The 13,521-nt window shown below is 38.2% G+C and overlaps 1 protein-coding gene across 4 annotated transcripts in view; it reads left to right on the forward strand.

Annotated features, from left to right (window-relative positions):
* Rbks (ribokinase) overlaps positions 1 to 13,521 on the forward strand; it is a 75,110-nt gene that overhangs the window by 10,691 nt on the left and 50,898 nt on the right. For all 4 annotated transcript variants that reach the window (XM_090337246.1, XM_090337247.1, XM_090337245.1 and 1 more), the window contains exon 2: positions 3,782 to 3,914. In XM_090337246.1, the coding sequence (XP_090193372.1) occupies positions 3,782 to 3,914 (133 nt within the window). The remainder of the gene's footprint in view (positions 1 to 3,781; positions 3,915 to 13,521) is intronic.

Raw genomic sequence — 13,521 nt, forward strand, 5'->3', positions numbered from 1 at the left:
GGAAAAGCCAGAAGTGGTGCTGAGGCTCAAGTGGTAGAGTTCTAGCCTTGAGAAAAATCCAAGGACAGTCCTCTGGCCCTGAGCTTAAGTCCAGGACTGGTAAAAAAAAAAAAAAAAAAAAGAAGAAATCAGACAGGAAGGAAGGACAAATGAATCTGAAACAAGGACAAGTGATTTGCCTCTAGCACATTAATATATTCTTACTGAATATATGCATATGCATAAATATATAAAGAAGTGTTTGCCACCCACCATTTTCAGTGGATATCTGTCATAAGCAATTTTCTGTGCATTTACATATAACAATGTATATAACTGTGGAGTAGTACTTAAGGACATTCTGTCCCCTGTTAACTGCTTATGTGATGGAGTCCCTTCAGAGTATAACAACTAGTGACATAGCCATTTTAGGCCATGTTAGTTTATGTAAACATACTGTGATATTCAAAAAAGCAACAGAATCACCCAGTTCTCAGAATGGATCCCTCTCCTTAAGCAAACACAGCTATACACCAGCACTAGTGACTCCTACCTAGCTATTAAGCAGGCTGAGATCTGGAGGATCATGGGTTAAAGCCATGCTAGGTAGAAAAACACATGAGACTTCATTTTCTAAAATAACCAGTGCAAGATAGGGCTAGAGATGTGGCTCAACTGGTAGACTGCCAATTGAGCAAGAAAGCCAAGTGGGTTTGAGATCCCGAGTTGAAACTCCAGTGTTGCCAAAAAATTAAAAGCAATGAATCAAGCCAGGTTACACGTTCCTGCAATCTAACACTTGGGAGGCTGAGACAGGAGGATTAAAAGTTCAAAGCCAGTCTGAGTACATAGCAAACCTCTGTGTCAACAAAACAAAAGCTTGGGTCAAATCATTGTTGCTCCATGTTCTGTAACCTGTGTCTTTGACTGTTATTTGCATCAGGTTTGGATTTTATCCCATTGTCAGCAAGTTGCCCTGTAGAAAGAATATACTGGGAAACAAAAAACATTTGTTGAATTGCTGCTTGAATGAAGGAATAATTATGTGAATAATAGTTACAAGTCTTTTTTGGGGGGTGGGAGAGTTATCATGAGACTTGTACTCTGGGCCTGCGTGTTGTCCCGGAGCTCTTCAGCTCAAGGCTACCACCTTACCCCTTGAACCACAGCACCACTTCCCATTTTCTGGTGATTAATTGGAGATAAGGGTCTCATAGACTCTAATGCCTAGGCTGGCTTTGAACCGAAGTCCTCAGATCTCAACCTCCTGAGTAGGATCACAGGCATGAGCCACCATGCCCAGCTGTACTTACAATTCTTGCTTAAGAAAAAAAAGAATTCCATGAAAACTGGGAATGTAGTAAGCAAGATCTGGTAAAACATGGAATTGGTTTTTTTTTGTTTTTTGTTTTTTTTGCCAGTCCTGGGCTTGAGCTCAGGGCCTGAGCACTGTCCTTGGACTTTCTCAAGGCTAGAGCTCTATCACTTGAGCCTCAGCACCACTTCCAGCTTTTTTGTATGTATGTGGTACCAAGGAATCGAACCCAGATCTTCATGCATGCTAGGCAAGCACTTTAACCACTAGGCCAAATTCCCGGCCCATACATGGAATTGTTTTTGCCAACTGATGTATACTTATATCAGTCTCCTTCCCCAAATCTGCACCTCCACAGCCTCAGAAGCAAGACTAGATATTACACAGGGGTTACACAGAAAGAGACATGGCAGGGTGGGTTTTACAGATTCATTAGCAAGTATCTGTTAACCTAATACTAAGTGACAAGATCTGGGATAAAATGAAAGAACATAACTTTATCCCTCTCCTCACTTCATGAAGGGAATACCTACAGTTGAAGGAAGGAAGAAACAAAAGCAAGGGAAAAATAAAGAAAATTGTAAACTACCAAAAAAGTAAAGAATTTCAATGGTGATTTAATACAGTACTTAAATTAGCATCAGTTGTTTACAAATGAGTTTAAATCTCAGCCATATGCTTCCACATCAAACACACTACTGATTTCACCTCTCCCCTATATACATATACAACCTGAAGTCTGCTGATAATATTTTTCCTGATATCCCACAGCTCATAATAAGACACTTGATCCAAGCCAGTGATTTGTGACCTAGATCTAAATATATAGTGGAAGTCATAAGTTCCACTAATTGACAGTATTACTAATTAAGTTATTTGGCCTATTTTTAAGCCACATTAGGTATTTTCTTGTTAAAGTTGTTATGAGTGTTGTTTGTAGCAGCATTAAAATAAGCCAAGAATTCACATAGTTACTCAATCACACAGATTACTCATCATTGCCTGTTCATAACAGAATCCTAAAATGTTTAAGATTTCTGATGCAAATCAAAATCTCATCACTTGTCATTGCTAAATTAAATGACAGGATAATAACATTACATTAAAACCATTTTTCTCTTGATTGAGTACCTTTTTCAGAAGCGAACCTTCTAGATGTATATTTTCTCCCCAGTACTATAAATGCATTTAGGATCTAAGATAAAAATAGCAATGAAAAGGGGAGGAGTGGGATGTTTTCAAATTATTGATGAATCTCTTTTGAATCTCAAGTATATTTGACAGTTCACTATAATAGAACAGAAAAGGTTAGCCAGATTTATCGACACTTGTACCACATAAAGGAGGATCACCCATTTATCTTGGTTTTTATTGAAGCAGTCATATGTTCTTGGTAACTACAGATGGTCATCCCATCGAAAATAAGCTGTTAATGACTTGTAGGAATTAGCATTAGCCTTCCTTTCTAATAATACATTGCACATTAGCTTCATCTATATTACAATCTTATGAGTTAATAAAAGGCATAATTATCTAAAGCAATGTATATTCTTGGTCAACCAACCACTGTGAACTTAGCTCTTGGCCTTTCTTACTTCATACAGCTCATGGCCCTGTTTGTGGCCTGGCACCCCAGTCCTGTACCTCTCCATTTGCCCCTAGGCTCAGAATTCTTCAATTTTGAAGTCAAGCATTTCCTTTTATCCTTCAAAGAGTTTATTTCCTCACATCTTTCAACAAATCTTTTATTCTTTTTGCCTTTTTTCATACTATGGTAAATATTTAGCTTTTGAAGAAGTCAGTGAAGATACAGACTGAAACACAACTCTAAGTTGATAATTATTGAATCTGGATGATGGGTAAGAGAAGTCATACTACTTGCTCTACTTTTATATGTTCAAAATTATCCATAATAAAGATTAAAAACTAAATTTAGTATTTTAGTGTCCATTATTTTGAATTGATGTTCTTTTTTTAATCAGTGCATAAAAATTATGTGGTAGGCAGATGGACTAATACCAAAACCTAATCCTGCTTTCTCAATATCCTGCTCCCACATCACCCTTAAACAAACAGGACTTTTTAGTTTTGCAAGTTCCCTATTCTTAGATCCCATGCATACCCAACCAGATAGACACATTGATTTAATCCCATTTACTAAGTCTGCTGTGAATACAACTATGGGTACAGTATTAGGAAGATAAGTAGAAAACAGAGGTAGCCAGGAATAACCCAGGAGTGGAACTGACATCTAAAGTCAAGCTGCAACAGTAGGTTGTAAGGGAGACAGGAACCTTTGAGGAGACATGCATATTTGGTGATGGTAGGAACCCCTATGTGTCTTAAAACAAAAGCACTCATCTGGATGCACCTTACAGTTCTAAGATTAATCAGAGCTCCATCTGATAACATTTACTCTCTTCTAAAAAAAAAAAAACCCTAAGCTGATTGTAATATTTTTTTCCTTCCCTTTTTCAATTATAATAGTCTCACTTCTCGTTTGCCAAATACTGGAGAAACAATCCATGGACATAAGTTTTTTATTGGCTTTGGAGGGAAAGGTGCCAACCAGTGTGTCCAAGCTGCTAGGCTTGGAGCAAAGACATCCCTGGTGTGCAAGGTAAGCATGAAGTATGATGAAAGGGTTCTAGAGAAAGGACTCTGGTTTTAAGATGAGTCCATTATTTCTATTTTCCTTAAACACTATAAAATGACCAACTTGGTATGTTTAATGCCATGTAACCACCACTTATGTCCAGTTCTAGATCATTGCCCTCATTCCAAAATCAGACTTCACCCCCTTTAAGCAGTTTCTTCCCAGGTCCTCCTCCTTAATGGGTTCTGGAAGTTACAATCTGCCTTCTGTCTCTGAATTTATCTATTCTGGATGTCATATAAGTGGAATATATAATACATGACATTTTATATCTGGCTTCTTTAACCTAGCATAATGTTTTCAAGATTTATCCACCTTGCAGCATGTGTCAGTATTTCCTTGCCTGGCCAAATTATATCCCATTGGATGAATATACTACAGTTTATCAGTGAATACTTTGATGGGTACTTGGGCTGTTTTTACTGTCTTGGTTATTGTGAAGTAGAGGACCATAAACGTGCATAATTGTGTTCCTTTGAATACCTTTTTAACTGTTGAAGGTCCATTTTTTTTTGTTTTTTTGTTTTTTGCCAGTCCTGGGCTTGAGCTCAGGGCCTGAGCACTGTCCTTGGACTTTCTCAAGGCTAGAGCTCTACCACTTGAGCCTCAGCACCACTTCTGGCTTTTTTCTATGTATGTGGTACCTAGGAATCAAACCTGGGTCTTCATGCATGCTAGGCAAGCACTTTAACCACTAGGCCAAACTCCCGGCCCTGAAGGTCCATTTTTAAAGATCTACATAAGAGAGAGTAATCTTCCTTATTCTTTATATTTGTTTCTACATCACTGAGTCCTCTGGGAAATACCAGCTTTCAAATACGTAACCTTCATCCCCTATATGTCATATATTTCTAACTCAGATTTGCGGAGTAAGGAGAATTAGCCCGCTCTAGTGGGTGTTTATCAACAACAGCATGAGTCATCCTGTTTTTACAGGTTGCACCACAGTAACATAGCTTTCAGAAACTGAGCCTAGTCGATGATGATTTACTCATCACTAAATCATTTTCTTCCAATTCCCTATTGTAAGTCAGAAAGGAATCTAGACCTTAATGAACTCCACACAACTCAGATTTTGGCATACTTCTACTATCAAGTATGTAGAGAAAGAATATGTAATATTTTGTCAACCTATGTCTATCCACCCTACTGAAATAATCTGAAAATAAATGAAATTAACTGAGTTTAAATTTTTTATCCTTTTTACTATTTAAAGTGCTAGTGTATAGAGAAATGTAGATATAGGGATAGCTAAACTGTATCTATACACTAGAGAAAAGCAAAACCTAACAAATGTGTCAGAATGATTTCTTTCTTCTGAACTTCCAATGTTTTACCAAAATTTCTCTGAAATGTTATTTCTCCTTGTATACAGCACTTTTCACTCAGGAGTCTTTGATGGGTAAGCTGAACAATTAGCCCTCTATCTTCTAATGAACAGAAGCTATATTTCTAATTTGTGACTAACATGATATAATTCTGTCATAGCTATTCGGTCAAAAACATTTCATGAAACATAAGATTTAAAGTAAGGAACCCTCAGTTGCTAAGATTGAGTTCTTTTACATTTTATTAGTATAAATTAATTCTACAAAGGAGTTTCATTGCAATATTTACACCTTTAATAAATCAGCCCATCTATGTTACTCTTCCTAATTACCCTTCCTTTCTCCTCTCTTCCTTTTTAATGGTTTTTGGTAGATTTTATTGTGCTATTTTCATATGTTAAGAAGTATATTATCTACCTCTATCACCCCCTTCTTTCTTCCTAAAAATTCCCCTTCTATAATCAGGTTGTTCTTATAGATTCTGCATATAAATGAAAAAAATGCAACATTTATTTTTCAGAGCTTAACTTATTTCACATTATATGATCATTTTCAGTAATATCTCATTTTCCCTCAAATGACATAATTTCATTATTCATGGCTGAATAATACTTCATTGTCCATATTGTCTTTATCCAACCACTAGTTTAAGTTCCTCATAGATGTAAAGTATCAATATAATTAATTAGTAATTGCTTTAGGAATCATGGGACTACAAGGAAACTGATGAAAAATTTGAGGCCTAATCTACCCCATACTTGATTAGATCTGAGGAGTAATCAGATAGTGCTAACTACTAAAGATGATGCAAGAACTGGAAAGAAAATGATATAATTTCCTGTCTGGGAAATCTTAGACATAGGGTTACTGTAGGAAGCTAAGTACCTAATATGTCAATCTTGAGAAGGGAGTTTCCTGGATCTGGAGGCATGAAAGAAAATATTGGTGAATCTCTCTTGGAAGCTTCATAGAAGTTATTCATGTAGCCATTAAAGTCAAGATTAACTATTCCCTGTGATCCTCATCTACTTCTGAAAATTTTGAGATTGGTTTTATTTTAGCCCTATTGAATTAGAGACAGAAAGACAAAATAGAAATATTTTGGAACCGATAGTAGGAAATGAATCATGAAACTGTAGAGTAGATATGAGAGGAAAGAAGACAGGGAGTTTAGCTACTTTGGGACATGTTCCAGTTAGGAAAGTGATTGAAGCAAAGGTACTGTTTTAATTCAGATATGTGTAGCAGGGTTTATATTAGCATCTAAATAATTTTGAAAGTTCTACTGTGCTCCTGATTTATCATAATTATTTTTTCCACAGTAGAGTTTAGTCTAGGTGTCCACACATAAAGGGTGAAAAAAAAAAGAACTAAAAAACAAAGCAAAATAAAACTTCAGGTAAACATCTCAAGGATTACTTTGCTATGTTTCCTAGCACCTTGAAGCAAAGATTTGTTTAAAAGCCTAAACAAATTGTGTGATATTCTAAGGCTTCTTTTTGGTTTTTGGTTTTTGGTTTGGGTTTGGGGGCAGGGGGTTGCCAGTCCTGGGGCTTAAACTCAGGGCCTGGGCACTGTCCTTGGGCTTTCTCAAGGCCAGTGCTCTGCCACGTGAGCTTGTGTACCACGTGAGCTTGAGTACCACTTGTGGCTTTTTCTATGTATATGGTACCAAGGAATTGAGCCCAGGATTTCATGCATGCTAGGCAAGCACTCTACCACTAGGCCACAGTCCTGGCTCCTAGGCTTCTTTTTTTTATGACATACTCTATAGCCAAAGTTATTATTTATCTATTACTCATATTTTTCATTGTACAGTATATTTTCTTAAACAAATTAGTCAAACTTGCTAATTGTAGAAATTTTTTGAAGATAGGTTTCAAGTTGAAACCCAAATCATGACATTAATCAAAATAAAAATGAACATGTGCAGCTAAAGAAAAACTGGTAGAAAGTTTTCTGCAGTTTTATAGCAACACTAACACTACCTTACAGGAACCAAGCAAAATGATTTGATGAAACAGGCAAAAACACATTGATCTAGAGAGAACTATTTATCAAGTAATTGTGGCAAAAAGTGGTAAGCAACAGTTACATCAGTATTTATACAGTGATATGTGGGTAATAAAACATTTGAAGTCACGGGCCAAAACTAGCAAGTCAATTCAACTGAGTCATGGACCAATGCTTTAATCCCATGATAACTGGAGGTGGCATCTGAGATGGAAAAACCCAAGCAAACATTGTATAAAATGATAGTCTACTTCCCAGGGCAAAAAGCCTATGAAGACATCTCTCATGGGACTTTACCTGATACATTTATATGTTTTGTTCTCCATTCTATTGAAACAAAATCTTAGAGAAGTTGTTTATAAGCATCACACCACAGCTCAGGAGGAACATGCTGAGTAAAGACGCAAGACTTTAAGGTGCATGACCAAAGGCCCTGTGTTCTGTGTTCCCACAGCAGACATGGACCCATATGACTCAGGTTAGGAATCAGCCTTCAGCAATTACCTATTTCCTACAAATGTGAGGCTGTCTCAACTCTAATGTGCAAAACCATCTGTTTACCCCTCAGAAAGATCCAGGAAGAGGTTCGGTAACACAGGGTTATTTAGGGCTATGTTACTGAAACCCCAGTTCCCAGACCAGTTGCCAGGCTGCAGAATGTCACTGGTTCAAACAGTTCAGAAATGAAAAGTAAGCCGACATGTGCAGCACTTAGACACAGTGAATGTATACTCCCTTCATATAGTAGTAGTAGTTCATCAGGCTTTGTATTTTATATGATTCTTTTTTGTTTTTATTTCACTGTTAGTGGATTTTACAATATTATTAGTCTATAGTGGATTGTAAACAAGAAAAGACAAAAAGTGCTGTTCACAGAGAGCTTGGAGAACAGCCTGTACAAGTGCTTATCTGAGCCAAAAAGGGGGGCCTTCTGTGCTAGATTATTGTGGCAGCAGCAACAGATCATACACTGGCATTTTCATTTTCAGAAATCAGGAAAGTTAGCAGGACTTTCTAGGTAATATATAATGAAGTGAAATTGTCCTTTCCTGAACTCTGCTGAAAAACAGCTGGCTGTGTTCATTGGAGCCCCAATTCCCATTTTCTAGTGGTTGATTGGAGATAAGAGTCTCACAGACTTTAATGCTTGGGCTGGCTTTGAACCACAATCCTCAGATCTCAGTCTCCTGGGTATCGGGGATTACAGGCGTGAGCACTCCTGGCTTCAAACACAGGACTTATTTTGACCCTAACAAAGTAAATTATGTGTACCTTATATAACCTTATAGAGGAAGACTTTGTCAAAAAAAATATAGTAATTGGATTATTATAAACCTAGTACTACCTCAGACAATCAGACCTAGTAATGGTGACTGTAGCATTAATTGTGTACCTTAAAAGTTATTATTAAGGTGAGCACATCTTTATTTGGAATTTAAACCACCAACACACTTAAGTAACTGGGATTTTTATATATTCCTGTTTGACAAACCTGCTAATGACAAGTTAAAAAGTTAGGGCCGGGAGTTTGGTCTAGTGGTAGAGTGCTTGCCTAGCACGCACAAAGACCTGGGTTTGATTCCTCAGCACCACATACATAGAAAAGGCCAGAAGTGGTGCTGTGGCTCAAGTGGCAGAATGCTAGCCTTAAGGGAAAAGCCAAAGGGCAGTACTCAGGCCCTGAGTTCAAGCCCCAAGATTGGAAAAAAAGAAAAGAAAAAGAAAATTAGTATATGTGATAATTTCTTCAGAAGAATATTCATGTGGCCTTCTATAAGCAGCTAGCCTCTGAGTTGTGTTTACCTCATGTATGTGTTGACCGATAAAATTACTAAATAATGTCAGACATTTGAGGATTCTAAGCCTAAAAAACTTTTGGAATGATTGAAGACTAATAGAAATGTATTACACCAACTGAAGTTACCATCTCAGCATGAAGTTGTAAGTCTGGAACCTGAAAGCTAAATGGAGGCCCTCTCTCGCTGCCAGAAAAGCCTGTGGTGGTCAAAGTGAAGCTATGCCTCAGCACCCGTAGCTAGAAAGGGTGTTCTTGCTCCCCACTAACCCCGTGCTCTTGCCTTCTATGAGCCTTGCCACATTGTCAAGTCCAGTAGCCACCAGCCTTGTATGGCTATAATTCAGATAACATTTAAAAAAATGAGTTTCTCAATGCATTTCAGTTTTGAACAGATGAGACACAGGTCAGGCCATCATTATCCAAATTTCTATGGATGATTCTGTTCTGCAATGTTGAGGACAGAACTGAGCCTGAGATTTGCCGAGGCCCATCTTGGTCTGTAAATTGGCTTGGCTTAAGTTCTTGTCCATTGATGTTCTTTACCTTGCTTCTTTCAGCTGGAACTGTCTCACAATCTCAGGTTATGTAGGATTTTAAGAATCTTTCTCCCAGAAAGTATCACTCTGCTACAGCCAGAGGATCATGAGCGAGTCTTCAAGAGGGTTGTTAGAGTTGAAATCTAGTTAGGACCTTGCTACATACAACCCTAAATATTAATACTCCAGCTGTTTGTAGTCATGTCCCTTCAGGAATGAAATATGGTCTAAGGAAAATGGACAAAAGGGCAACTAAGATTAGATGATCCTAATGGAACACCTCCAATATGCCAGGCTTCAGGAAAGAGCAATATATTTCAGGCTAGAGTTTCCACTAAGCTTTAAGAAGACTAAACTTAGAAATGTGGGATTTTAAATAACATAAGATAGCACTGAATTATGGTATTGATTAGGGATGTTGTAGAATTCTAGAAATGAAAGGATTAACAAAAGCCAAAATAGGGAAGGTAGGCTTAAGATGATACTTGCAAAACAGGTGCATTTTGGGTAGACAGGAAGGAATGCTACACTCATTTACTCTAACACAGTCAAGTGACATTGTCGAGCTAACAGTGCATTTCTTCTGACTACTCTGAAAAATAGGGAAATATAATTATATTTGCTACATAGGAGTTCTGGAAAGCTAGAAGCAAGGGGAAGTAAAGCTGACCCACTTCAAATTAAAACTGGGTTCAGCAAACACAAGCCAGGGAAATTTCTGTTTTTGTCCATGTCTTGATCTCAGTCTGGGAGCTACTGGGCTCCTCATTCCATCAGGTTCTGTAGGCAACTCTTCCTTATTTCACACTTAATTAGCCAATACAGCATCATCTACTTCTGTGCTCTTATTTCCATCTCTTCCACACACACAAATCTTTACAAATACCGCCCCAGCTCTTAATCCTGCAAGATATGATCCTGCACCTGGACCACACATTGTAGTCACCCAGGGACTATGCCATCCCACCTGCATAGAATCTGATTTAATTGGCCTGGAATGTAGCCAAAGCATCAGGATTTTTATAAGCTCCACAAGACATGTTAAGAGTATAGCCAGTACGAAGAACCATTGGTTTCCTGCCTGCCAGACAGAACTGACATCAGTCCCACCCTACAGCCTGCATCAGATGGAACAATTTGAGGCAAAATGCAAAGAATTTTAATTAGTTTGATAATGGCAGAACTGAAATTAGATTCCAAGTTTCCTGACTACCATATGGACCATTTGCCTCAGGGCCAAGATGCTTACATTTGAAGTTTTCTTGTCTATTTGATGGCCAGAGTGTGACCTGGAAAACAGAAGCTTCCAGGTATTTCTTTGTAATAGTCTTGAGAATCCATTACTACTTTATAAGGAGTCCTATTTATGTTATTCACTGTGTTTTGCAAGATACTGTTGCTTGCAGTATAAAAAAAAAAACTTTGCTCACATGATGCTTTCACTTCTGGATATCAATTTCCAATAACTGAAAAGGAGCTGAAATTTGTTCAGCAAAGCAAAGGGGATTGGGAGATGTACACTTCCCTCAACTTACTTTAGTTTGCTTCTTTTTTAGACAGGGTCATACTGTATGCTCCAGATTGGTCTTGAACTTGCAGTCCCTCCAGATTGGTCTTGAACTTGCAGTCCCTCTGTCTCTACTTCAGTGCTAGGTATATGTCACTAATGTCATTCTCAACTTTCATTAAAGTCAGTCCAGAAAGAGACTTGTAGTTGTAGAAGGAGACTTGTAGTACAGCACTTGCCTAACAAAGCTCTGGATTGAGCCCCAGGATTAAAAGGAAAAAAAAAAAGGTGAAATCTAGAAGTATAAATGAATGAACATGTCCAGGGTTTGGAGTAAGATGGCATTCTTTCATATAACATTGCATGTATCATCTGCAAAACTTGTAAGAGAGAATGAGAAAGAACCATGTAAAAACAAGACATGAGTTGCCAACTTCTTTTTGTCCACATTGAGTTAGATCCACTTACCACTTAAAGGTAGCTGCCAAGGCCCAGATATGCTCTCAGTTGTTGACTTTCTCATAAGAGTAACAGGATAAATGATTACATTTAGAGCATTAGTCACACCAAATCACTAATGAAGATGTTGTATTTTTCTTGGAATAATAAGAGAAATTCAATCCCCAAAACATGTTTCCGTGACCCGTGTGTGTGTGTGTGTGTGTGTGTGTGTGTGTGTGTGTGTGTGTGTGTGTGTAGGATGTAGTTCAATAGAACACTTGTCAAAGCCCTAGGTTCTAACCTCACCCCGCAAAAAGTTAAATAAAAGATTGAATCCAGGGTGGGGGGTGTGGGGGGGGGAGGGAAATGGGTACCAAGACATGTGAAAGGGTATCAATGTACGTGAATTAATGCACCTTCTATCTGGCAAATATCATGTAACCCTTTTACTAATTACAATTTTAAAAAATGCAAAAAAAAAAGTGAATCCAAGCAGCCCTGCCTCTTTCCCTGACAGAGGTAGCCACAGTTACAGCCTCAGTGTCATGAAAAGGAGAAAGAGAGTACTGAAGCCTTAACTTAATTCTTTATAGTTTTTTGTTGTTTGTCGGTTGTAGACTTGAACTCAGGGCCTAGGTGCTGTCCCTGAGCCTCTTTATGTTTAGTGTATCACTCTACCACTTGAGCCACAGCACTTCATGGGGACTTTTCAGCCCCATCTGGCTTCAAACTGCGAACTACAGTCTTCAGATTTCAGTCTCCTGAGTAGCTAGGATTACCAGTACCCAGCTATCCTTTACAGTTTTAAATGTGCTTTTATGGAAGTTATTTTATTGCTGCCATAGAGAAAACTTGCTGGAACTTTCCTGTTGAGGGAGCAAGTTGTAATGACTTGCTTAAAATCAGTCTTTTTTTTTTTTTTTTTTTTTGTGCCAGTTGTGGGGCTTAAACTCAGGGCCTGAGCACTGTCCTTGGCTAGAGCTCTACCCTTGAGCCACAGCACCACTTCCAGCTTTATTTCTATGTATGTGGTGCGGAGGAATCGAACCTGGGTCTTCATGCATGCTAGGCAAGCATGATACCACTAGGCCAAACTCCTAGGCCACTTTCAGTCTTCTTAATGTTTCTGTTATTTTCTAGTATACCACTATGACTTAAATGCAAAGGGAGCTAGAATTGACATCTCTTAATCCTTAGCAGTATCACTACTTTTCCATTATACTTTTAGGAGATGGATATGGATATATAGATATAGATATAGATATATTGCTAGTCGTGGGGCTTGGACTCATGGTCTGAGCACTGTCCTTGGATTTTTCTCAAGGCTAGCACCTACCACTTGTGCCATAGCACCACTTCTGGCTTTTTCTACGCATGCTAGGCAAGCACTTTAACCACTAGGCCAAACTCCCGGCCCAACTTCTGGCTTTTTCTATGTATGTGGTACTGAGGAATCGAACCCGGGTCTCATGCATGCTAGGCAAAAGCACTCTACCACTAGGTCACGCTCTTGGCCTAGATTTTTATTTTTAAAGACTCAAAAGCAAACTATTTTCTTCTGCTTATCTCAATCAGTTTAGAAGGCCAGAAAGACACTTTATTTTTTTCCAGGAAACTCCAATTATACTAAGACCGGAATTATAACTATCACCAGGGGATACAGCCAATCCAATAATTCCCTGAGCAAGACCAAACTAGCAATGGCAGTCTCTAGAATACAGCTACAGCAGGCCTCCAAAATGCAATTCCTCAAGTATAAAATCCCTTCCTACTTACACCTCTGATGCGCATGACATTCTACTTAATCTAATGGTTATTTCTGTTTCTTATTATCCCTTGATAGTATCAATTTCTCCCCTACAATTCTTCTTGATCCTTACTCTTCCTAATCTAATTATTATCTCCTCCATTTATCAGGGCTGCACTTGATGTTTACCTTTAACTGACT

The sequence above is a fragment of the Megascapheus bottae genome, chromosome 7 (genome assembly GCF_031878675.1).
Source record: "Megascapheus bottae isolate mThoBot1 chromosome 7, mThoBot2.hap1, whole genome shotgun sequence".
Lineage (NCBI taxonomy): Eukaryota > Metazoa > Chordata > Mammalia > Rodentia > Geomyidae > Megascapheus > Megascapheus bottae.